Source organism: Heterodontus francisci, chromosome 1 (assembly GCF_036365525.1).
Source record: "Heterodontus francisci isolate sHetFra1 chromosome 1, sHetFra1.hap1, whole genome shotgun sequence".
NCBI lineage: Eukaryota > Metazoa > Chordata > Chondrichthyes > Heterodontiformes > Heterodontidae > Heterodontus > Heterodontus francisci.
The window spans coordinates 114,294,057-114,317,594 of record NC_090371.1 but is presented as its reverse complement, the minus strand read 5'-3'; the positions used below and the strand labels follow the sequence as shown (position 1 = coordinate 114,317,594).

General features: G+C 44.8%; 1 protein-coding gene across 1 annotated transcript in view; it reads left to right on the top strand.

The window, feature by feature from the left end:
- The window catches only part of zdhhc2 (zinc finger DHHC-type palmitoyltransferase 2), a 189,273-nt gene that overhangs the window by 82,521 nt on the left and 83,214 nt on the right, over positions 1–23,538 (top strand). Inside the window, exon 6 of the mRNA XM_068056501.1 lies at positions 3,194–3,226. Within this exon, the coding sequence (XP_067912602.1) occupies positions 3,194–3,226 (33 nt within the window). The remainder of the gene's footprint in view (positions 1–3,193; positions 3,227–23,538) is intronic.

The window sequence follows — 23,538 nt, the reverse complement described above, 5'->3', positions numbered from 1 at the left end:
GGCAGGAAGAGTACATTTCACTCAAGACTAAAGATTCAGGAAGAAATTGGGTGTAATTTTAATTGTCTGAATGAAGTTGTTCTTGCACTGCTATAAATAGGTACAGAATAGAAATGTGTTTCTAGAAACGTTGCAACAGAGCATAGCAGAAGGTTTTGGTGCTGGTTTGACACAAATTATGCACCATTTTCATTTAGAGAAATATAAAGTACTTTCATTTATCTAGCTACTTTCATGACCTCAGGACGTCCCAAAGCTTGTTACAACCAGTGCAGTACTTTTGAGGTGTAGCTATTGTTGTAATGCAGGAATAGTTATAGCCAATTTGTGCACAACAAGGTCCCACAATGAGATAATGACCAGATAATCTATTTTAGTGAAATTGATTAAGGGATAAAAATTTACCTGGGCACTGGGGAGAATTCTCCTGTTCTTCTTCAAATAGTGTTGTGGGATCTTGGTCTCTCTTGGCGACCTAGTTCATTTTAACCATTACCTTGAACAATAGGCTAACCAGTGGGATATGCTGATGGATGCTCCCAGTTACGCTATTATAGCTTTTATTATCTCAAAAGAAGATCTTGAAGGTACTGGTTAGAAGGCAGAAGAGCCATTTGTCCTAGCTGTTGATTCATATTGGTGCCTGAATATCCTATTGGAAGCCAACTTCAGCCAAGATGCTGTTATTCAAGAACATGCTTAGAAGGGGCATAGGACACTTGGGTTTTTCTCATCTTGTTTCAGTAAGAGTGAAGTCTCAATGCAGGTTGACCTTTGGTGCGTAAGATTTGTGATCAGTTACCTCATATATTAATTATCTGAGCTCCTGGGCATGCAATTGAAAGGCTTCCATTGGCACATGTGCATTATCCAAGGCTGCTAATTATTTAAATTATTATATCATTCAGCACCAAATTGCTTGTTTACCATCAGGATAAACTGATTCATGTGGAACTCATAACCATGTTTTGCTTCATAGAAACATAGAAAAAATAGGAGCATGAGTAGGTCATTCGGCTCTTCGAGCCTGCACCACCATTCATTATGATCATGGCTGATCATCCAAACTCAGTACCCTGTTCCCGTTTTCTCCCCATATCCCTTAATCCCTTCAGCCCTAAGAACTATATCTAACTCTTTCTTAAATATATTTAATGATTTGGCGTTAACTGCTTTCCGTGGTAGAGAATTCCACAGGTTCACCACTCTCTGGGTGAAGAAATCCCTCCTCATCTCAGTCCTAAATGGCTTACCCCTTATCCTTAAACTGTGACCCCTGGTCCTGGACTCCCCCTCCATCGGGAACATCCTTCCTGTATCTAATCTGTCCTGTCCTGTTAGACTTTTGTGGGTTTCTGTGAGATCCCCTCTCATTCTTCTAAACTCCAGCGAATACAAGCCTAATCGACTGAATCTCTCTTCATGCGTCAGTCCTGCCATCTCAGGAATCAGTCTGATAAACCTTCGCTGCACTCCCTCCATAGCAAAAACATCCTTCCTCAGATAAGGAGACCAAAACTGACACACTGTTCCAGATGTGGCCTCACCAAGGCCTTGTATAATTGCAGCAAGACATCCTTGCTCCTGTACTCGAACCCTGTTGCTATGAAGGCCAACATACCATTTGCCTCCTTAACTGCCACTGCACCTGCATGCTTACCTTCAGCGGCTGGTGCACAAGGACACCCAGGTCTCGCTGCACCTCCCCTTTTCCCAATCTATTGCCATTCAGATAATCTGCCTTTCTGTTTTTGCCACCAAAGTGGATAACCTCACACTTATCCACATTATACTGCATCTGCCATGTATTTGCCCACTCACTCAACCTGTCCAAATCACACTGGAGCTTCTCTGCATCCTCCTCACAGCTCACACTCCCACCCAGCTTTGTGTCATCTGCAAACTTGGATGTATTACATTTAATTCCCTCATCTATATCATTAATATAGTTTGTGAATAGCTGGGGTCTTAGCACTGATCCCTGCGGTACCCCACAAGTCACTCACTGCCTGCCACTTGGAAAAAGACCCGTTTATTCAAACTCTTTGTTTCCTGTCTTCCAACCAGTTCTGTATCCATGTCAGTACCTTACCCCAATTCTATGTGTTTTAATTTTGCATGCTGATCTCTTATGTGGGACCTTTATCAAAAGCCTTCTGAAAGTCCAAATACACCACATCCACTGGTTCTCCCTTATCTATTCTACTAGTTACATCCTCAAAAAATTCCAGTAGATTTGTCAAGCATGATTTCCCTTTCGTAAATCTATGTTGACTTTGTCCGATCCTGTCATTGTTTTCCAAGTGCTCAGCTATTACATCGTTTATAATGGACTCCAGCATTTTCCCCACTACTGATGTCAGGCTAACCAGTCTATAATTTCCTGTTTTCTCTCTACCTCCTTTTTTAAATAGTGGGATTACATTAGTTACCCTCCAAACCATTGGAACTGTTCCAGAGTCTATAGAATTTAGAAAAATGACCAGCAATGCATCTACTATTTCTAGGGCCACTTTCTTAAGTACTCTGGGATGTAGATTATCAGGCCCTGGGGATTTATCGGCCTTCAATCCCATCAATTTCCTTAACACCATTTCCCTACTAATAATGATTTCATACAGTTCCGCCTTCTCACTAGACCTTATGTTCCCCAACATTTCTGGGAGGTAATTTGTGTCCTCCTTTGTGAAGACAGAACCAAAGTATGTATTTAATTGGTCTGCCATTTCTTTGTTCCCCATTATAAATTCCCCCGTCTTCACTAATATTTTTCTCTTCACATATCTATAGAAGCTTTTACATTCAGTTTTTATGTCCTCTGGAAGCTTACTCTCATATTCTATTTTCCTATTAATCAATCCCTTTGTCCTCCTTTGCTGAATTCTAAACTGCTCTCTATCCTCAGGTTTGCTGCTTGTTCTGGCCATTTTATATTTCTCCTCCTTGGATCTAATACTATCCCTAATTTCTTTTGTAAGCCACGATTGAGCCACCCTTCTTATCAGACCTCTGAAACACTTTTATTTTGGACCAGCTTTAGCATAAGCTGTTAACATTCGCACAGCAGGGTCCTTTTTTGATATGCACTGCCAATGTGTGAGGTTTCCTGCTGGCAGTAGAAATTCAGACAATGATCCCCAATACGACTGGTTATTATAAAATATTAAAATCAATGATTTCTCTTTTTCAACAGATGCATTTTGAAGATGGACCATCACTGCCCTTGGTATGTAAAAGCTTTGGTATTTTGCATTGAGTCAGTCTCATACTGGCTCCTTCATCAAATGGCACGGCTCCACAATGATACTGCAATTTCTCAGAATTTTGAGATTTACATATTGTAGGCTGAAACATTGTAAACAGTTTCCTCTCCTCGGGTACTGTCCCCCTACCTTTCAAAACTCATCATTCCCCCACCCCCCCACCCATCCCATCTCCAACCTCCAAAGTCCTTGAACATATTGTTGCCTGCCAAATCCATGCCTATCTTTCCATTTGCATCTCTTCAATCAGCATTCCATCCCTGCCACAACACAGAAATGGCCCTAATCAAAGTCAACATGAGTTGACATTGCCCGGTTCCTCTCTTACCTATTCCAGTCATAGACAGAGAACGTACTTCAAAGGCTTCTCTTCCCACCCCTGCACCTTTACCTCTGAGTTCCCCAAGGGTCTATCCTTACCCCCCCCTTTACTTCTCATTCACATGCTGCCCTTTAGTGACATAATCCGAAGGTATGACATCAAGTTCCACACGTACACTAATGGCATTCAACTCTACTACATCACCACCTTTCTCAACCCCTCCACTGTCTATGTTGTCAGACTGCTTGTCCAACTTCCAGTAGTGGAGGAGCAGCAATTTCCTCTAATTAAACGTTGGGTATACCAAAGCCATTGAGTAGAATTTTTAATTAATGGGTGCGCTTGTTGGGGGTGGTGGTGGTGGTCACCATACATATGGACATACAAATTAGGAGCAGGAGTAGGCCATTCAGCCCCTCGAGCCAGTTCTGCCATTTGATAAGATTATGGCTGATCTGATTGTGACTTCAACTCTACTTTCCTATCTACCTGCTATAGCCTTTGACTTCCTTGTCAATCAAGAATCTATCTAACTCAGCCTTAAAAATATTCAATGACCCTACCTCCACTGCTTTCTGGGGAAGAGAATTTCACAGACTAACAACCCTCAGAGAAAAAAATTTCTCCTAATCCCCATCTTAAATGGGAGACTCCTAATTTTTAAACTGTGTCCCCTGAGTTCCAGTCGCTCCCATAAAGGGAAACATCCTCTCAGCATCCACCCTGTCAAGTCACCTCAGGATCTCTTATATTTCAATAAGAACACCTCAATCTTCTAAACTGTAATGGATACAGGCCCAGCCTGTCCAACCTTTTCTCATAAGATAACCCCTTCATCCGAAGAATCAGTCGAGTGAACCTTCTTTGAACTGCTTCAAATGCAATTATATCCTTTCTTAAGTAAGGAGATCAAAACTATACGCAGTACTCCAGATGCGGACTGGAATTTTGTTGAGGTCACGATATCGGGCTCTGTGGCCAGGAGGGATAGAAGATTGCACTGGCAGCAGCCCGCCACAGAGCCCAACGCTGGGATTGCCAGGCCCGATTAGTGCAGTTGGAATGGAAAAGGGGTAATCTGGGCTTTTCTGGTGTAGTGGAGGGGCAGGTGGGTGGGTCAAACTTTATTTTTTGTTGCAGTTGTGGGGGGAAACGGAGACAACTTACATCCATCACCGCAGGCCTGGCAGCCCTTTAAAAATGGCACCTGCGCAGAGGCAGCTGACGCCATTGCTGGCGTCGCAGAGCCCACCCCCGCCACGTGACTTCGGGGGGGCGGGCTGCCTAGCGCATGCAGATGGGCCGCCGTGTGCTAGATTGCGGCAGCTATTTTTTTTCGTCCGCCGCCGCTCCCGGCAGTGGGAGAATATAATTCAGCTCGTAGTCTCACCAATGTCCTGTAAAACTGTAATAAAACTTCCCTTCTTTTGTATTCCATTCCCATTGCAATAAATGACAACATTTAATTTGTCTTACTAATCACTTACTGTACCTACATGCTAACTTTCTGTGAATCATGTACCAGGACACCCAGATCTCTCTGTACCACGGAGTTCTGCAATCTGTCTCCATTTAAATGTTTACAAACAGGCAGTTAATTTTTTTCCTCTGATCAAATTTCCCTGTTTTTTCAACCACCTATCCGTAACTAGATTAGTGATTGAATTTCTTTCCCTCCCTTAAACCCTAATAATAAATGACCACTTCAACAACACGGATTTTAAAGTTAAAACAAAGAGGTAGGGTTTATTAAAACACCCTTAAACTCAGGTAGGGATTTAACTTCGCCACGCACGTTTACAAGCATTCAGGGAAAGGTTAAAGGCATAAAAATAAAAGGCAAGGACATTTATTAAATAGAAACTTATCTTAACTACTAGCTAATATGGATTTCAGTTAAAACTAGTGTCCATGTATATCAAAAAAAAGTGTCCAAAAGTTGGAAATCAAGGATTAGAAATGCTGAATAGAGGAGGCGCTGTTGGAGATATCTCTTCTCTTGCAAATTTACTTTTCTTTGCACTCTCAAAGGTAATAATGGAGTCAACTAAATTGCTGAAGTCATCTTATTTTAGATGGAGAGGAAACTGGTAGAAATCAGACCTTTTCTGCTGTTACTGCAGCTTGTCTTTGACTTGGTTTGTTTCTTTCTAGATTTTTCAAAGTGTGGCTTCTCTTTAATTTTTCTTGTTGAAAATGCCTTAGAGAGAAAAGTCAATGCAGCTTCAAGACAGGCTGTGGTTTCTTGTAGGGAGATGTGTCTCTAGCACATGGCAGCTATATAATAGAGGACAGGCTGTACTCACAAACGGTTACAGTTTCAAGTCCACACAAGTTAAGCTAGACTGTTCTCACGTGGCTGTCCCACCTGACCTCTCTGCTCCATTTTGACAACCAGAACACAGAAGAACAAACTTAAAACATGCTGTATAAAATGGTGGTTGACATTAATACTCAAATGCACAACATAATTTGCAAGGGGGCTCGCATTCATTCGTGACATAAATAATAAAGTGCTTTTCTATTCTTCCTGCCAAAGTGTACAAGTTCACACTTTTCCCACATTATACTCCATCTGCCAAATTTTTGCCCACTCACTTAACCTATCTATATCTCTATGCAGACTGTTTATGTCCTCTTCACAACTCTCCTTACTCTTCTACTTATCTTTGTGTCATCAACAAATTTAGCAACCATACATTCGGTCCCTTCATCCAAGTCATTGATATAGATTGTAAATAGTTGCGGTCCCAGCACTGATCACTGTGGCACTCCACTAGTTACATCTTGCCAACCCAAAAATGCCCCATTTATCCCTGCTCTCTGCTTCCTGGTAGCTAACTAATCCTTTATCCATGCTAATATGTGATCCCCTGTACCATAAGCTCTTATTTTGAGTAGTAACCTTTGATGTGGCACCAGCGGATTGGGAATACGATCGTTCATGGAGCCGGCTTTGCCATGGCTTTTTAACTCGGCTATGGCAATCAGGTTTCTCGACCAATCAGACATTCTGTGTATGATGATGGCCCCCACCTGTCAATTGAAGGATCTCTATTTAAAGGGACCCATTGCAGAATGACTCCATTGCAGATCTGTTACTGAGGATACAGCAAGCGTAAGGATGGATGTGTAATGTAGGAAAGCTGCCTGCCTCCTCCCCACCATCCCTCATGTTCTCTGATGCTTCCTTGGAGGTCATACTGCAGGCTGTGAGTGCCCAGGTACTGTTCACCGTGGACAGGAGGAAGAAGCCAGCCTCTCAAACAAAAAAGGCACGGCTTGAAGTAGCTGAAGAAGTGAGATACAGAAGTGCGTTCCCTAGCAGCTGAATTCTGTGCTGCAAGGGTTCAGTGACCTCCTTAGGACAGGAAAGGTCCACATTTAAGTGACAACCCCCACACTCTGAATTCCCCAGCCTGGACAGCATTTCTCAGACCAACACACCTCGTAGGTTTACCCATTCCTCTCTCTTGAGGCACCTCCTCACATCCTCATCAGAACAGCCAACACTGATACCATCACCTAATTGCCACATCACAGTCATCCTCCACAAGTGTTCTTGTTCCATTTCCTTCACACAATCCATTTTTGACACTTCTAACTTTCCACTTTTTCTCCTTGCAGGAGGAGAAGGCACAGAACACCAGAGAGAGGCAGAGAACCAGGGCTGGCCCTCCACTCTGACCACTGCAGAGGTGGAAGCCATGGAGATCGACAGGGTAGCAGAGTGCATGAACATTAGTGATGGAGAGATGGGGGTCTCCCAGATACCTGGTGACAGAATTACATATTACACTGTCACATGACACATAACAATCACTAATTTCAATTTGCTGCCATCACTAGCTGAAACAGGAGCAACTGTACAATGATGACGTTGGGTCCTTTCCCCATGTCAGTTTTAATTCATCTCTTTCATCTCCCATAGTTTCTGTGACAATTGAGCTAGTACAGGAGGAGGCTGAGGAGTTCTCAGAGGAGATCATGTTCTCTGAGGAAGCACCTTCACACGACTCATGTGCACCTTCCACCATCGCAGATACACCTCGGTGAGGCCTCGAAGAGAATTAACTAGGTTGTCACATGGTGAGCTGCACATTACAAGAGAACAGGAGCACGTGTTAAAGACAGGGAGAGCAGTGCAGTGTCAGGATGTCTCAGGCCTTTGTGCTGATGTCCATCTCCATGGAAAGAGTGGCCACCTGCATGAAGCATCAGAGGTGGTAGGCAACCGAGTGCATGCTGGCTCTGATCAATGGCCTGCACACTCAGGCTGGGATCTTGTGGAGGGAGCGAGGTTTCCAGCGCCAGGCCAAAAAGGCAAGGGGAAAGCTGCCTCAGCCTTTTCCCACCCCTCCCCCCACCCCTGAGAGCAATCCTCCATTGTTCTGGAGGCAAAGCTTCCGGCGCCATGGGCCATTTAGCACCTCACTGATGTACAGACAAGTGCTCCCCAGCTCTTGCTAGCAGGGAAGTGCTATTTCTCCATGAGAGGGAAGATCGCGAAAGGGCATATGGAAGTGGGTACTCTGCTCAAGGTGCTCCCAGTTCTCATCGCTTGCCACCGCCTTCCCCCCTCCCCACCGCCCCTCAGTCAAAGCTCCACATTTTCATCCTGCCTTGATGACTGAGTCTGCCCCTGCACAGGTGCCTGTGGGGCAGTATTTTGCAGGAGGCATCATAGGCTCCAAATCATAGAGAACATCAGCCAAGAGCATTTCAGCTATCAAAGCAGGGGAATGATCAGCCTGTCTCTAGCTCTGCTGAGGCCAAAGCAGTAGCACCACGTAGAATTAATAGGAAATGGAAGAGGAAGATGTTTTAGCTTCAGAAGAGGATTTACTTGGTTGTTCGTAACAATGTCACCATACTAATAGTTTTGAAAATGTTGATCAAGCATAAACTTTATTTCAAATCTCCGTTGCCCAGTCATTGTTGCTTCTTGCCTGTCAAATGGCCATCAGCCTTGAGGAGATGACCAGAGTAGAAGACAAGCAAAGGGTGTGAATGTGATAAGGGGATTCTTAACTGTGGGATGATTTGATTTTGGAGGTGGGTGATGGGTTCAGCATTGGTGTGCCATAAGGCTTCACATACTCAAGTAATCTGAACCACACTTGTCCCAGTCCATTGTGGGCATCTTTAGCAGGTAGGTGAGCTGCTGCAGGACCCTGGCCACATCAGGCTGCTCTTCATCCTACTCCTGTTCCAAGGACACAGAGAAGTCCTCACCTTCCAAACTCGCGACCTCTACCAACTAGAAGGACAAGGGCAGCAATTACATGGGAACACCACCACCTGCAAGTTCCCCTCCAAGTCACACACCATCCTGACTTGGAACTATATCGCCGTTCCTTCACTGTCGCTGGGTCAAAATCCTGGAACTCCCTTCCTAACAGCACTGTGGGTGTACCTACGCCACACGGACTGCAGCGGTTCAAGAAGGCAGCTCACCACCACCTTCTCAAGGAATTAGGGATGGGCAATAAATGCTGGCCTGGCCTTCGACGCCCGCATCCCATGAATGAATAAAAAAAAACTTCCTCCTCCTGCAGTTCCAGTCGTCCCTGCTGCATTATGTTGTGCAAGGCACAGCAGGCCACTACTATTCTGGACACCTTTGCTGGTGCATACTGAAGGTCACCCCAAATTTGTCGAGGCACCCGAGTTGCATCTTCAGCAACCCAGTGGCTTATTCAATGACCGCTCTTGTGCTCATGTGGCTCCGGCTGTATCTTTCCTCTGCATCAGTGGTAGGGCTCCTCAGAAGAATTGATCAACCACAGCCTCAGAGGGTAACCCTTTTCACCAAGGACCCATTTGCTGACTGATTTTGGAGATGCGAAGATCTGTGGGAGATGTGACTGGTGCATTATGAAGACATCATGGCAGCTTCCAATATATATTGGACAGACATATGAAAACCTTCCAGTGATCACAGAACAGATGAACATTGATGGATGTGGAATCCCTTCCAATTGACAAGTACTCCTGGTGGATCTGAGGGTGCCTTGATTGGCACATGTATGTGGTCTATGACTCCGTGTACCTGTAAGAATCCAGTAAATGCGAGAGCCCTTATGTTCTCATTGGCCTCATCATTAGCAAAGTGGCACAGTTGGCAGCCTTGGCAAAAATGGCATTGGTCACCTGGGAGATGCATTTGTGCACAGCAGATTGTGAAATCCTGCAGATGTCACCAGCAGATCCCTGGAAGGAGCCGGCGGTGAAGAAATTCAGGGCTGTGGTGACCTTGACGACCACTGGCAATGTATGCCCACCTGACCTACTTGGAGTTGTTGTACAATTCAAGTTGTTTTTGTTGTTGAGAAATAAGAGAGTAGAAGTGGAATAACATTTCATAAATTTGATCTCCTGTCAGCTAACAACTGCTCCATCTCCATGCTGAAAGCCTTCTGCCAAAGGGGGAAAAAATGCCCTAATCTTCAGTTCCTAAGTAATCAATCCCCTTTGGCTTGGAGCCTTTCAAAAGGATGAAACAGGACCCAAACTAGCTTTCAGCTGGTGACATAACCTCGGAGGAACTGTGTTGTGCCCTGATCTAGCGATGCAGTTGGTTTCCTGGAATTTCAGGGGCTGTGCCTCCATATTTGCAGGGAAGGAGCTGGGGAACATGCTGTTGGGGGACTGTGCTCATCCGGAAATCCCAGGGATTTAATGGCAGGACCTCATTATAATTTTTTTGTACCATTGGCGACAGTCCCTGGCAATTGGGAAAGATTGGGGGTTCATGGAGGTTGCAGGGGGTGGCGGTAGTCAGAACCTTGATGTAGGGAGGGAGGAAGGGAAAGATTGGAGTTGTGGGTGGGGGGGGGGGTCGGAAACTTGCAGGGCAGGTGACCAAAGATTGGAGGTGGGAGTTGGTTGATTGTGACAAAGTAGAGATCGCGATTGGCGTAAGGTTTGCTTGAGGGTTTGGGAGGAGCAATCCTGTCATTCTGGGTCACAAGGCTAAAAAGCACTTAGCTTCAGTAGCCGGCTGCTCCTGTCTCCATTCCAATGCTGTGTTCCCAGACTCTGGGAATCTTAGCTGTTAGCTATTAGATTTAAATCTTGTTCCCAACTACACTGTGGGAGTCTGATTTAAATATTGTAATGCAGTGTCCAGCCTCTCTGAGGTGGGACACAGGCACACCTCACAAACCACTGCCTTAAAAATTGAGGCAGGCGCATACTCAGTAGATTAGGATTGCATTTCACAATCCTTAATTTTTCACCGTTCCCCGCAGTCTGCTGCAGCCCATTGTGGGGGTATAATACTGATCCCTGCGATTCTTTCCTCCTTCTCACTGAGTATCCAGTGACAGAGTTATTCACAATGACTGGTACTACCAAGGTGCCTTTTTGAGAATTGCAAGATTGGACCCATACCACCACTCCAACAAAAGGTAATGTTGGCATTGGAACTGTAGCATACAGCTGTAATTTTATTTCACTCTGTATGATGTCCTTGGATTATTACAATGTTTCACAGGTAAACAAGAAAAACTGATGTATTATAAATATTTAATTAAATGTTACTCATTGTACTCATTGTAATTCCAATTATAGTACAGTATAAAAATAATTCGAGGCGTGGCAGGGCTGCTCACATATTTTGAATGCACACCCTGTTCCATGTGGGGACTCCAGGACCCTATCCACGTCCTGGATAACTACATGTGCAAAAAGTGCCACCAAATGCAAAAACTCGAGTGCCGAATCTTGGAACTGGAGGAGCAGCTGGTGTCACTGAGGTGCATTAGCGAGGATGAGAGATACGTGGATAGCACGTTTCAGGACGTGATCACCCCACAGCTTAAGAGAGCGCAGGCAGAAAGGGACTGTGTGGCTGCCAGACAGACAAAAGGACAAGGCAGGTCGTGCAGGAGTTTTGGAGGGATCCCACTTTCTAACTGGTATTCAGTTCTGAGTATCGATGGGACAGAGGGTTCCTCTGGAGAATGCAGCGAGTCATGACCAGAGCACCATGGGAGGCTCAGCTGTGCAGGGAAGGAGAAGAATAGACAGGAGAGCAATAGTGGTAGGGGATTCTATAGTTAGGGGAACAGACAGACATTTCTGTGGTCACAGACGTGATTCCAAGATGGTATGTTGCCTCCTTGATGCAAAGGTCATGGATATCACCAAGCTACAGAGCATTCTGGAGGGCGAGGGTGCACAGCCAAGGTTGTGGTCCACATTGGTACTAACGATATATGTAGAAAAAGGGATTAGGTCCTGCAGCTGAGTTTAGGGAGTTAGGAAAGAAATTAGCAAGCAGGACCTCAAAGGTAGTAATCTCTAGATTACTCCCAAGGCCACGTGCTAGTGGGTATAGAAATAGGAGAATACACCAGATGAATGCGTGGCTGGAGAGATGGTGCAGGAGGGAGGGCTTCAGATTTCTGGGTCATTAGGACCGTTTCTGGGGAAGATGGGATTTGTACAAGCCGGACAGCCTACACCTGAGTAGGACCGGGACGAATATCCTTGAGGGAAGGTTTGCTAGTGCTGTGGGGGATGATTTAAAGTAGATTGACAAGGGGATGGGAACCTGAGGGAAGTTTCAGATAGGTTCTGGGGAAGGTGGGATCTCTACAAGCCCGATGGATGGCACCTGAGCAGGACGGGGACGAATATCCTTGCAGGAAGGTTTGCTGGTGCTGTTGGGGATGGTTTAAACTAGATTGGCAGGGGGATGGGAACCTGAGGGCAGTTTCAGATAGGGCAAATTCAGAGCGGTCAATGGGAGGCAGAAAATTAGCAAGTGACTCTGAAAGACAGAAGAAGCAAAGGTTAAAAACTGTGCAGCATAGGAATTTGGCAGTGTTACAAGGTATTTATTTCAATGCAAGGCGTATAGCAAATAAAGCCGATGAGCTGAGGGCACAGATAGACACATCGCAGCATGATATCATTAAACGTGACTCCAAGATGATATGTTGCCTCCCTGGTGCCAGGGTCAAGGATGTCACAGAGCGGCTGCAGGACATCCTTCTGGAAGAGGGTGAACAGCCAGAGGTCATGGTCCACGTTGGTACCAATGACATAGGTAGGAAGAGGGATGAGGTCCAGAAAATAGATTTTAGGGAGTTAGGAAGGAAATTAAAAAGCAGGACCTCCAAAGCAGTAATCTCAGGATTATTTCCAATGTCACATGCTCGTGAGCATAGGAATAGGAGGATAGATTGAACATGTGGCTGGAGAATTGGTGTCGGAGGGAGGGCATCAGATTTTTGAGGCATTGTGACCGGTTCTGGGGCAGTTGGGCCCTGTACAAGATGGATGGGCAACACCTTAACAGGACCGGAACTAATATCCTCGCAGGGAGATTTGCTAGTGCTGTTGGGGAGGGTTTAAACTATCTTGTCAGGAGGATGGGAACCTGAGGGGTAACTCAAATTGGAAGGAAGTAAAGCTGGTAATAGGAGGTAGAAAAGTAGCAAGCGACATTAGAAGGCAGCCGAAACAAAGGCGAGCATCAACTAGGCTTAGAATGCAGAATGTCAAGAAGACAAGGTTAAGGGCACTCTACCTGAATGCATGCAGCATTCACAACAAGGTAGATAATTTAAAGGCCCAAATAAAGGTAAATGGGTATGATCTAATTGCCATTACGGAATCATGGCTACAGGGTGACCAAGACTGGGAACTGAATATTCAAGGAAATTCAACATTTAGGAAGGACAGGCAAAAAGGAAAAGGAGGTGGTGTTGCGCTGATCATAAAGGATGGGATCAGTACATTAGTAAGGGAGGATCTCACATCGGAAGAACAAAATGTGGAATCTGTTTGGTTGGAGCTAAGAAACAGCAAGGGACAACAAACATTGGTAAGAGTTGTTTATAGGCCACCAAACAGTAGTGGTAGTGTGGGCCATGGTATTAGGAGATTAGAGAAGCATGTGGCATGGGTAATACAGTAATCATGGGTGACTTCAATCTGCATATAGACGGGGTAAACCTAATGAGCACAAATGCTGTGAAGGTGAGTTTCAGGAGTGTGATAGGTATGGTTTTCTAGAGCAGTATGTTGAGGACAGCTATTTTTGATCTAGTATTATGTAATGAGAAAGGGCTAATTAATAATCTTGTTGTAAATGAACCTTTAGGGATGAGTGATATGATACTTAATATGATAGAATTTTACATTATGTTTGAAAGTGAGGTAGTTTAACCTGAAGCCAGGGTGTTAAATTTGAGCAAAGGAAATTATGAAGGTATGAGGGGCAAATTGGCTCAGGTGGATTGGGAAAATACATTAAAAGGTATGACAGCACATAGGCACTTGATAGTCTTTAAAGAAATATTACATAGTTTACAGCAACTATACATTATTTCAAGGCACAAAAACCCCAAAAGTAAAGGCAGTCAACCGTGGATAACAAAGGAAGTTAAGGACTGTATAAGATTAAAAGAAAAGCCGATAATGTTGCCAAAAATAGTAGTAAACCTGAGGATTGGGAGGATTTTAGAATACAGCAAAGGAGGACGAAGAACCTGATAAAGGGAGAATAGAAAATGAACGTAAGCTGGTAAAAAAATATAAAAACGGACTGTAAAGGCTTCTACAGGTACGTACAAAGGAAACATTTGGCTAAGACAAATGTGGGTCCTTTACAGGCAGAGTCAGGAGAATTTATAATGGGGAATAGAGCAACGGCTGAGCAGCTAAATGATTATTTTGTGTCTGTCTTCACTGAGGAAGATACAAGAAATCTCTCAGAATTAGAGATCCAAGGGATTAGGGGGAATGAGGAATTGAAGGAAATTAGTATTCGTAAGAAGGTTGTATTGGAGCAATTAATGGGGCTGAAGGTTGATAAGTCCCCGGGACCTGATATTCTACATCCCAGAGTGTTGAAAGAGGTAGCTATGGAGATAGTCGATGCATTGGTAATCATCTTCCAAAATTCTATAGATTCTGGAGCGGTTCCTGCAGATTGGAAAGTCGCAAATGTCATCCCACTATTTAAGAAGGGAGCGAGGGAATTACAGACCTGTTAGCCTTACATCAGTCGTTGGGAAAATGCTAGACTCTATTCTAAAAGATATGATTAAATGGATGCTTGGATAATAGTTGGGCATAGTGAGTATGGATTTATGAATGGGAAATCATGTTTGACATACCTGTCGGAGTTTTTTTGAGGGTGTTACTAACAGAATTGATAAAGGGGAGTCAGTGGACGTGGTATCCTTGCATTTTCAGAAGGCTTTTGATAAAGTCCCCCTGAGGAGGTTTGTTAGCAAAATTAAAGCACATGGGTTCGGAGGTAATGTACTGGCATGGATTAAGGATTGGTTAACAGACAGAAAGCAGAGAGTAGGAATAAATGGGTCATTCTTGCATTGGCAGGCTGTGACTAGTGGGGTACTGCAGGGATCAGTGCTTGGGCCCCAGCTGTTCACAATATATATCAATGGTTTGGATGTGGGGACCAAATGTAGTATTTCCAAGTTCGTGGATGACGCAAAACTAGGTGGGAATGTGTGATGTGAGGAAGATGCAAAGCGGCTTCAAGGGGATTTGGACAAACATAGTGAGTGGGCAAGAATGTGGCAGATGGAATATAATTGCGGAAAAATGTGAGGTTATCCACTTTGGTAGGACGAATAAATGTGCAAAGTATTTCTTAAATGGTAAGAGATTAGAAAGTGTTGATGTACAAAGGGACCTGGGTGTCCTTGTCAATAAGTGACTGAAAGCTACAATGCAGGTGCAGCAAGCAGGTAAGAAGGCTAATGGTATGTTAGCCTTTATCGCAATAGGATTTGAGTACAGGAGTAGTGAAGTCTTGCTTCAAATGTATAGAACCTTGGTTAGACTGCACTTGGAGTACTGTGTGCAATTTTGGTCCCCTTACCTTAGAAAGGATATTATTGCCATTCAGGGAGTGCAACAAAGGTTTACCAGACTTGTTCCCGGGATGGCGGGACTGTCCTATGAAGAGAGATTGGGGAAATTGGGCCTATACTCTCTAGAGTTTCGAAGAATGAGAGGTGATCTCATTGAAACCTACAAAAGACTTAAAGGGATGCAGCCAAGATGTTTCCCCTGGTTGGGGAGTCTAGATCCAGGGGACACAATTTCAAAATAAGGGGGAAGCCACTTAGGATAGAGATGAGGAGAAAGTTCTTCACTCAGAGGATTGTGAATCTTTGGAATTCTCTACCCCAGAGGGCTGTGGAAGCTCAGTCATTGAGTATATTTAAAGCAGAGATTGACAGATTTCTAAATACAAATGACATAAGCGGAGAGGATATGAGGATAGTGTGGGAAAAAGGCATTGAAGTGGATGATCAGCCATGATCATATTGAATGGCGGGGCAGGCTTGAAGGGCTGAATGGCCTACTCATGCTCCTATGTTCCTATTACTGTAACGGAAACTTGGCTTAATGAGGGGCAAAAGTGGCAGCTCAACATACCTGGATATAAAGTTTTCAGGAAGGATAGAGAGGTGGATAAAAAAGGAGGGGGTGTAGCATTACTGGTTTAAGAATCAATTGCAGCTGTGAGGAGGGTTGATATGCTGAATGAATCATCAAATGAGGCCATATCGGATGAGCTCAGAAATAAAAAAGAGGCAGCCACACTACTAGGAGTGTACTATAGACCCCCAAATAGTGAGAGGGAGATAGGAGAACAAATATGTAGGTAGATTTCTAAGTGCAAAAACAGTAGGGCAATAGTAGCTGGGGATTTCAACTACCCTAATATCAACTAGGATACAAATAGTGTGAAGGGCACAGGCGGCACAAAATTCTATAACTGCATCCAAGAGAAATTTTTTAGCTGGCACGTAACAAGCCCAACGAGACGGGGTGCAATTCCAGATTTAATCTTCGGAAATGAAGCTGAGCAAATGGATGAAGTAGCAATGGGTGACCATTTTGGAGATAGTGACCATAATGCAGTTAGATTTAGCAGTATTATGGAAAAGGACAAAGATAGAACAGGGATAAAAGTTCTAAATTGGGGGAAGACAAATTTTATGAAGCTGAGAGGTGATCTGGTGAAAGTGGACTGGATACAGCTACTTGAAGGAACATCAATGGCAAAACAGTGGGAGGCATTCCAAAGTGAGATTCTGCAAGCACAGTGTAGACATGTCTCCGCAAAGAATAAGGGTGGTGCTGCCAAATCTAGAGCCCCCTGGCTATCTAGAAGCATACAGGGTAAGATAAAGCAGAAAAAGAAAGCTTATGACAGTCACAAAAAATGTAATACTTTTGAAAACCTTGAGTATAGAAAGTGCAGGGATGAAGTAAAAAAGGAAATTAGGAAAGTAAAGAGAGGACATGAAAAAGTATTAGCAGGTAGAATCAAGGGAAACCTAAAGATGTTTTATCAGTACATTAAGAGCAAGAGAATAACTAAGGAAAGGGTAGGGCCTATCAGAGATGTACAAGGTAACTTATGCATGGATGCAGAACATGTGGGCAGGGTTCTTAATGACTACTTTGAATCTGTCTTCAAAAAGGAGAGTTAATGCAGACATTGTAGTTAAAGAGGAAGAGTGTGAAATAGTAGATATAAGCATAATGAGAGAGGAAGTACTAGAGGGTCTGACATCCTTGAAAGTAGATAAATCACCAGGGCCGGGTGGATTGTATCCCAGGCTGTTAAAGGAAACCAAGAAGGAAATAGCAGATGCTCTGAGGATCATTTTCAAATCCTCACTAGATACAGGCGAGGTAGCAGAGGATTGGAGGTCTGCAAATGTTGTACCATTGTTTCAAAAGGGTGTGAGTGATAGGCCAAATAATTATAGGCTGGTCAGTATGACATCGGTGGTGGACAAATTATTAGAATCAATTCTGATAGGATAAACAGTCACTTAGAAAGGCACAATTTAATCAGGGATCATCAGCATGAATTTCTTATGTGAAGGTCGTGTCTTACCAACTTAATTGAATTTTTTGAGGAAATAACAAGGAGGATTGATGAGGGTAGTGCAGTGGATTTAGTCTACATGGATTTTAGTAAGGCATTTGACAAAGTCCCACATTGCAGACTGGTCAGAAAAGTAAAAGCCCATGGCATAAAAGGGAATGTGGCAATTTGGATCCAAAATTGGCTCAGTGACAGGAAACAAAGGGGAATGGTTGATGGATGTTTTTGCAAATGGAAAGCAGTTTCCAGTGGCGTTCCATAGGGCTCAGGATTGTGGTATATATTAATGATTTGAACTGAAATGTGGGAAGCATGATTGGGAACTTTGCAGATGACACAAAAATTGGCCATGTACTTAATAGAAGGATAACTGTAAATTCCAGAACAATTTTTTAAATCATTCATGGGATGTGGGCGTCGCTGGCTAGGCCCGCATTTGTTGCCCATCCCAAATTGCCCTTAAAGATCTTGAGCTTCTTTCTTGAGCCCCTGCAGTCCATTTGGGGTTGGTACACCCACAGTCCTGTTAGGAAGGGAGTTTATTTATTTATTTATATTTATTTAGAGATACAGCACTGAAACAGGCCCTTCGGCCCACCGAGTCTGTGCCGACCAAGAACCACCCATTTATACTAACCCTACAGTAATCCCATATTCCCTACCTACACTAGGGGCAATTTACAATGGCCAATTTACCTATCACCTGCAAGTCTTTGGCGGTGGGAGGAAACCGGAGCACCCAGCGAAAACCCACGCGGTCACAGGGAGAACTTTCAAACTCCGCACAGGCAGTACCCAGAATTGAACCCTGGTCCCTGGAGCTGTGAGGCTGTGGTGCTAACCACTGCGCCACTGAGTTCTAGGATTTTGCCCAGCGACAGTGAAGGAATGGTGATATAGTTCCAAGTCAGGATGGTGTGTGACTTGGAGGGAAACTTGCAGGTGGTGGTGTTCCCATGCATCTGCTGCCCTTGTCCTTCTAGGTGGTAGAGGTCACAGGTTTGGAAGGTGCTATTTAAGGAGCCTTGGTGCGTTGCTGCAGTGCATCTTGTAGATGGTACACACTGCTGCCACTGTGCATCTGTGGTGGAGGGAGTGAATGTTTGCGGATGGGGTGTCAATCAAGTGGGCTGCTTTGTCCTGCATGGTGTGGAGCTTCTTGAGTGTTGTTGGAGCTGCACCCATCCAGGCAAGTGGAGAGTATTCCATCACACTCCTGACTTGTGCCTTGTAGATGGTGGACAGGCTTTGGGGAGTCAGGACGTGTGTTACTCACTGCAGGATTCCTAGCCTCTCACCTGCTTTTGTAGCCACAATATTTATATGGCTAGTCCTGTTCAGTTTCTGGTCAATGGTAACCCCCAGGATGTTGATAGTGGGGAATTCAGCGATGGTAATGCCATTGAATATCAAGGGGAGATGGTTAGATTCTCTCTTGTTGGAGATGGTCATTGCCTGGCACTTGTGTGACGCAAATGTTACTTGCCACTTATTAGCCCAAGGTGGAGTATTGTGTAGGTCTTGCTGCATTTCTACACAAGCTGCTTCAGTATCTGAGGAGTCGCGAATAGTGAACATTGTGCGATCATCAGCGAACATCCCCACTTTTGACCTTATGATTGAAGGAAGATCAAGGTTGAAGCAGCTGAAGATGGTTGGGCCCAGGACACTGCATTGAGGAATTCCTGCAGTGATGTCCTGGAGCTGAGATGATTGACCTCCAATAACCACAACCATCTTCCTTTGCGCTAGATATGACTCCAGCCAGTGGCGAACTTTCCCCCTGATTCCCATTGACTCCAGTTTTGCTAGGGCTCCTTGATGCCATACTCGGTCAAATGCTGCCTTGATGTCAAGGGCAGTCACTCTCACCTCTTGAGTTCAGCTCTTGTTTGAAGCAAGGCTGTAATGAGGTCAGGAGCTTAGTGGCCCTGGCAGAACCCAAACTGAACGTCACTGAGCAGGTTATTGCTAAGCAAGTGCCACTTGATAGCACTGTCAGTGCACCATCCATCACTTTACTGATGATTGAGAGTAGGCTGATTGGGCAGTAATTGGCCGGGTTGGACTTGTCCTGCTTTTTGTGTACAGGACATACCTGGGCAGTTTTCCACATTGCAGGGTAGATGCCAGTGTTGTAGCTGTACTTGAACAGCTTGGTTAGGGGCTCAGCAAGTTCTACAGCACAGGTCTTCATTACTATTGTCGGAATGTTGTCAGGGCCCATAGCCTTTGCAGAATCCAGTGCCTTCAGTCATTTCTTGATATCACACATAGTTAACTCGGCACTTCTGGCTGAAGATTGTTGCAAATGCTTCAGCCTTATTTTTTTCACTGATGTGCTGGGCTCCCCCTTCATTGAGGATAGGGATATTTATGGAGCCACCTCCTCCAGTTAGGTGTTTAATTGTCCATCACCATTCACGACTGGATGTGGCAGGACTGCAGAGCTTAGACCTGATCCGATGTCAATGGTTTGGTTGAATGGGCAGAAAAGTGGCAAATAGAATTCAGTCCGGAGAAGTGTGAGGTAATGCATTTGGGGAGGGCAAACAATGCAGGAGCATACACAATAAACAGGAGAATATTGAGAAGGGTAGAGGACGTGAGAGACCTTGGAGTGCATGTCCACAGGTCCCTGAAGGTGGCAGGCCAGGTGGATAGAGTGGTGAAGAAGGCATATGGAATGCTTTCCTTTATTGGCCGAGGTATAGATTACAAAAGCAGGGATGGAATGCTGGAACTGGAAAATATACTGCTTAGGCCATAGCTGGAGTATAGCGTACAGTTCTGGTCACCACATTACAGGAAGGACATAATTGCTCTGGTGGAAGTACAGAGGGGATTTACACGAATGTTTCCATGGCTTGAAAATTGTAGCTGTGAGGAAAGATTGGATAGGCTAGGGTTGTTTTCCTTAGAACAGAGGAGGCTGAGGGATGACTTAGTTGTGATGTAAAAAATTATGAGCGGCTGTTACGGCGAGGTGAGAAAGGTGTCTAGGGGTCCCTTTTAGCCTTCACCTGGTCTTATTGTAACAGGGTTTAATTTTTGAACACAGTGTTTAAAGCTCCCCCCTTGGTGAATCCTTGTTCACTGCTTTCCAATTATAAGCACAAACAGGCCTTCTTAGCTTTAAAGAAGAAAAGTGAAATTTATTAAAACTTAAACTCTAATTCGGGTAACGCCTACGGATACGCGCTGCGTCCCACATGAGCATGCATACGCGATACTACATGCAAATAGTGACAGAAGAGAGCAGAAGGAAAAATAAAGTAGAGAGGTTTGAGGCAATATCAGAAGCGTTTCTTATAACTGTGCTTCGAACTCACTGTCGTCCTTTTGTAGGTAGTTCTTGCTTTTCGTTGGGGCCCAGTATTCTTCTCAAACCTTGTTCACTGTAGGAGATTTTTCTCTCTTGGGGTTCCTGTTCCTTCAATGGTTTCCAAAGCTGGTGAGAGTGAGGTAGGAACAGACAGGAGAGAGGTCTTTTCAGTCCAGGAGAAAACAGGATTCTGAGTTCAAATTCCCTGTGGCAAGTTCAAATTCAAAAAAATCCAACAGTCAGTTAGTCTTGTGACTAAACTGGTCTGACTACATCTGTTTGTGTATTCGGCCATCTTAGCAGTTGACCTGGAATGCTAGCCTCTCCACCTTCAACATCTGGTAATCAAAAGTCCATTGTGGATTAAATTGGAGCAGGGAGTGACCCCTTTGTCCGTTCCAAGTACTGTATGTTACTGTGCAAAAAAGGTCTTTCCAGTGAGGGGCCTGGCAATTCCTTGTGATAGGCCCTCTTTTCTTCCCAGCAGCAATTTTCAGTTGTAATGTTCATGTGGTAAAATAATATGTGCCTCATTCTTGGCAAATGGGGGCCTGCATGATACCTCACAGCCAGGGGAATGGAATGCAATTTGAAAAAAAATGTCATTATAAGGTTTGAGAGAAATATGAGATACAGAAAGAAAAACCATGCATTTCTCTCATTTATTTCCATTCATTCATCAATCTTAAAGTCTTTTTTTTATTCATTCATGGAATGTGGGCATCGCTGGCTAGATCAGCATTTATTGCCGATCCCTGATTGCCCTTGAGAAGATGGTGGTGAGCTGTCTTCTTGAACCACTGAATTCCATGTAAGGTAGGTACACCCACAGTGCTGTTAGGAAGGGAGTTCCAGGACTTTGACCCAGCGTAAGTGAAGGAATGGCAATATAGTTCCAAGTCAGGATGGTGTGTGACTTGGAGGGGAACTTGCAGGTGGTGGTGTTCCCATGCATTTGCTGCCCTTGCCCTTCTAGTTGTTAGAGGTCGCAAGTTTGAAAGGAGCTGTCTAAAGAGCCTTGGTGCATTGCTGCACTGCATCTTGTAGATGATACAGACTGCTGCCACTGTGTGTTGGTGGTGGAGGGTGTGAAGTTTTTGGATGGCGTGCCAGTCAAGCGAGCTGCTTTGTCCTGGATGGTGTCGAGCTTCTTGAGTGTTGTTGGAGCTGCACCCATCCAGGCAAGTGGATTAAAATGGTCTTTTCTGGGTGCTAGTGCTGCTTTAATTTCCCCTTTTTTTTGCATCCCACTAGTCATGTGGTTCTTCAGGGAAGATTTTCTTCAGTTTGCCCATTGCCATAACTGCCTACGGCTTTTGTTCCTGTTGAGGTCATTTTTTCTTTCAGGAGAGTTAGGACTGGGCGGGTCGATCCTGAACTTACTGAGTCATGCAAAGACTTTAGACCTCAGGGGATGCGTGGTTCCCTTTTCCTCTGACTGTGGGGTAGGATTCTTTGTTAATCTCCCATTGGTTCTCTGTAGCTACCTGTAGGTATTTGTGCAAACTTGGCTGCACGTTCCTGTGGCACTTCGACTAGGTGGAGCATCACCCTCACAGTTTCTCTGCCCCCTAGAGGTCTTTCTTTGTCTCTGCTAGTTCCTGTAAATGCTATTAGCAACTCTGGTGGGGTGCTTCTAGAGTCTGCATTTACATAAGAGGATGTGGAGTCTACCTTTTCACATTTTCCGGGGTTGGCTGACTAGACAGTAGGGATTTTCATCCGGGATTCCTCCCGGACTTCCTTTAACCTGCCCTCTTGGTCACTTTTTCTCCTTCTCTTTCTAAACTTGCCAGCCGTGTGCCTGCCTGTCCCCTTTTGTTCTCGGTGTGGGTCCCTTACAGTTCACCAGCCCTCTGCTGGAGGATCCTCCTAATATCAGTACAGAACTTAGGGGTACAGGTTTCACTGTAGGTTGGTGTTTCCCCTCAACCTGGCACATGTGGCAACTCCTGCAGTACTTCACCACATCTTTGTGGAGTTTTGGCCAGTCAAACTGCTGTCTTATGCGGGCTTTGGTCTTTCGTATACCGGCATGTACCGCCACTGTAGTCTCATGGGCCCTTCTTAATATTTCTCTCCGGTACCTCTGTGGTACCACTAACTGCTGAACTACTGTCCACTCCTTGCTCTCAGGTCTGTGAGGCAGACTTCATTTCCTCATCAGTACTTCATTTTTTAAATAGTAGCAATCAGGGATTCCCGCTGCTTCAATATCAGACTGGGCAGCCTTGCTAACTCTCGCAATACTCTCTGAGCCTCAGCTAAGGAAAATCCATTTAATTCATTCCCTGGGCCTCCGCACTTTCCAAAGAAAGTCTTGGACAGGCAGACCTCATGGTCATTTGCCTGCAGTGCCAATGCAGTCTCCTCTGGGGGAGCTGGATTGATCATGGCCTGATCCACTACACATACAGGGACTCTGCAGGGGACCGTCTCCTGCCACTGCCCTGTCTCTCTGACCTCCTGCGGTCTTTCTTTCACTACAGGGGGGCAGCTACCACCTTCACCCCCACGAGGTCATTACCTAGGAGCAGGTCAACACCATCCATAGGCAAACTAGAGACCATCCCTGCGGTTACCGGTCCCAAAACTAGGTCTCACTCCAGGTGCACCTGGTGTACAGGTACAGGCATACACTGCCCTCCATTCCCATTCACCACCAGTTTGGTGTTCACTGCTCTCTCTGAGAGATAGGTCAAGCCTTTTCCCAGTAAAAGGGATCTGG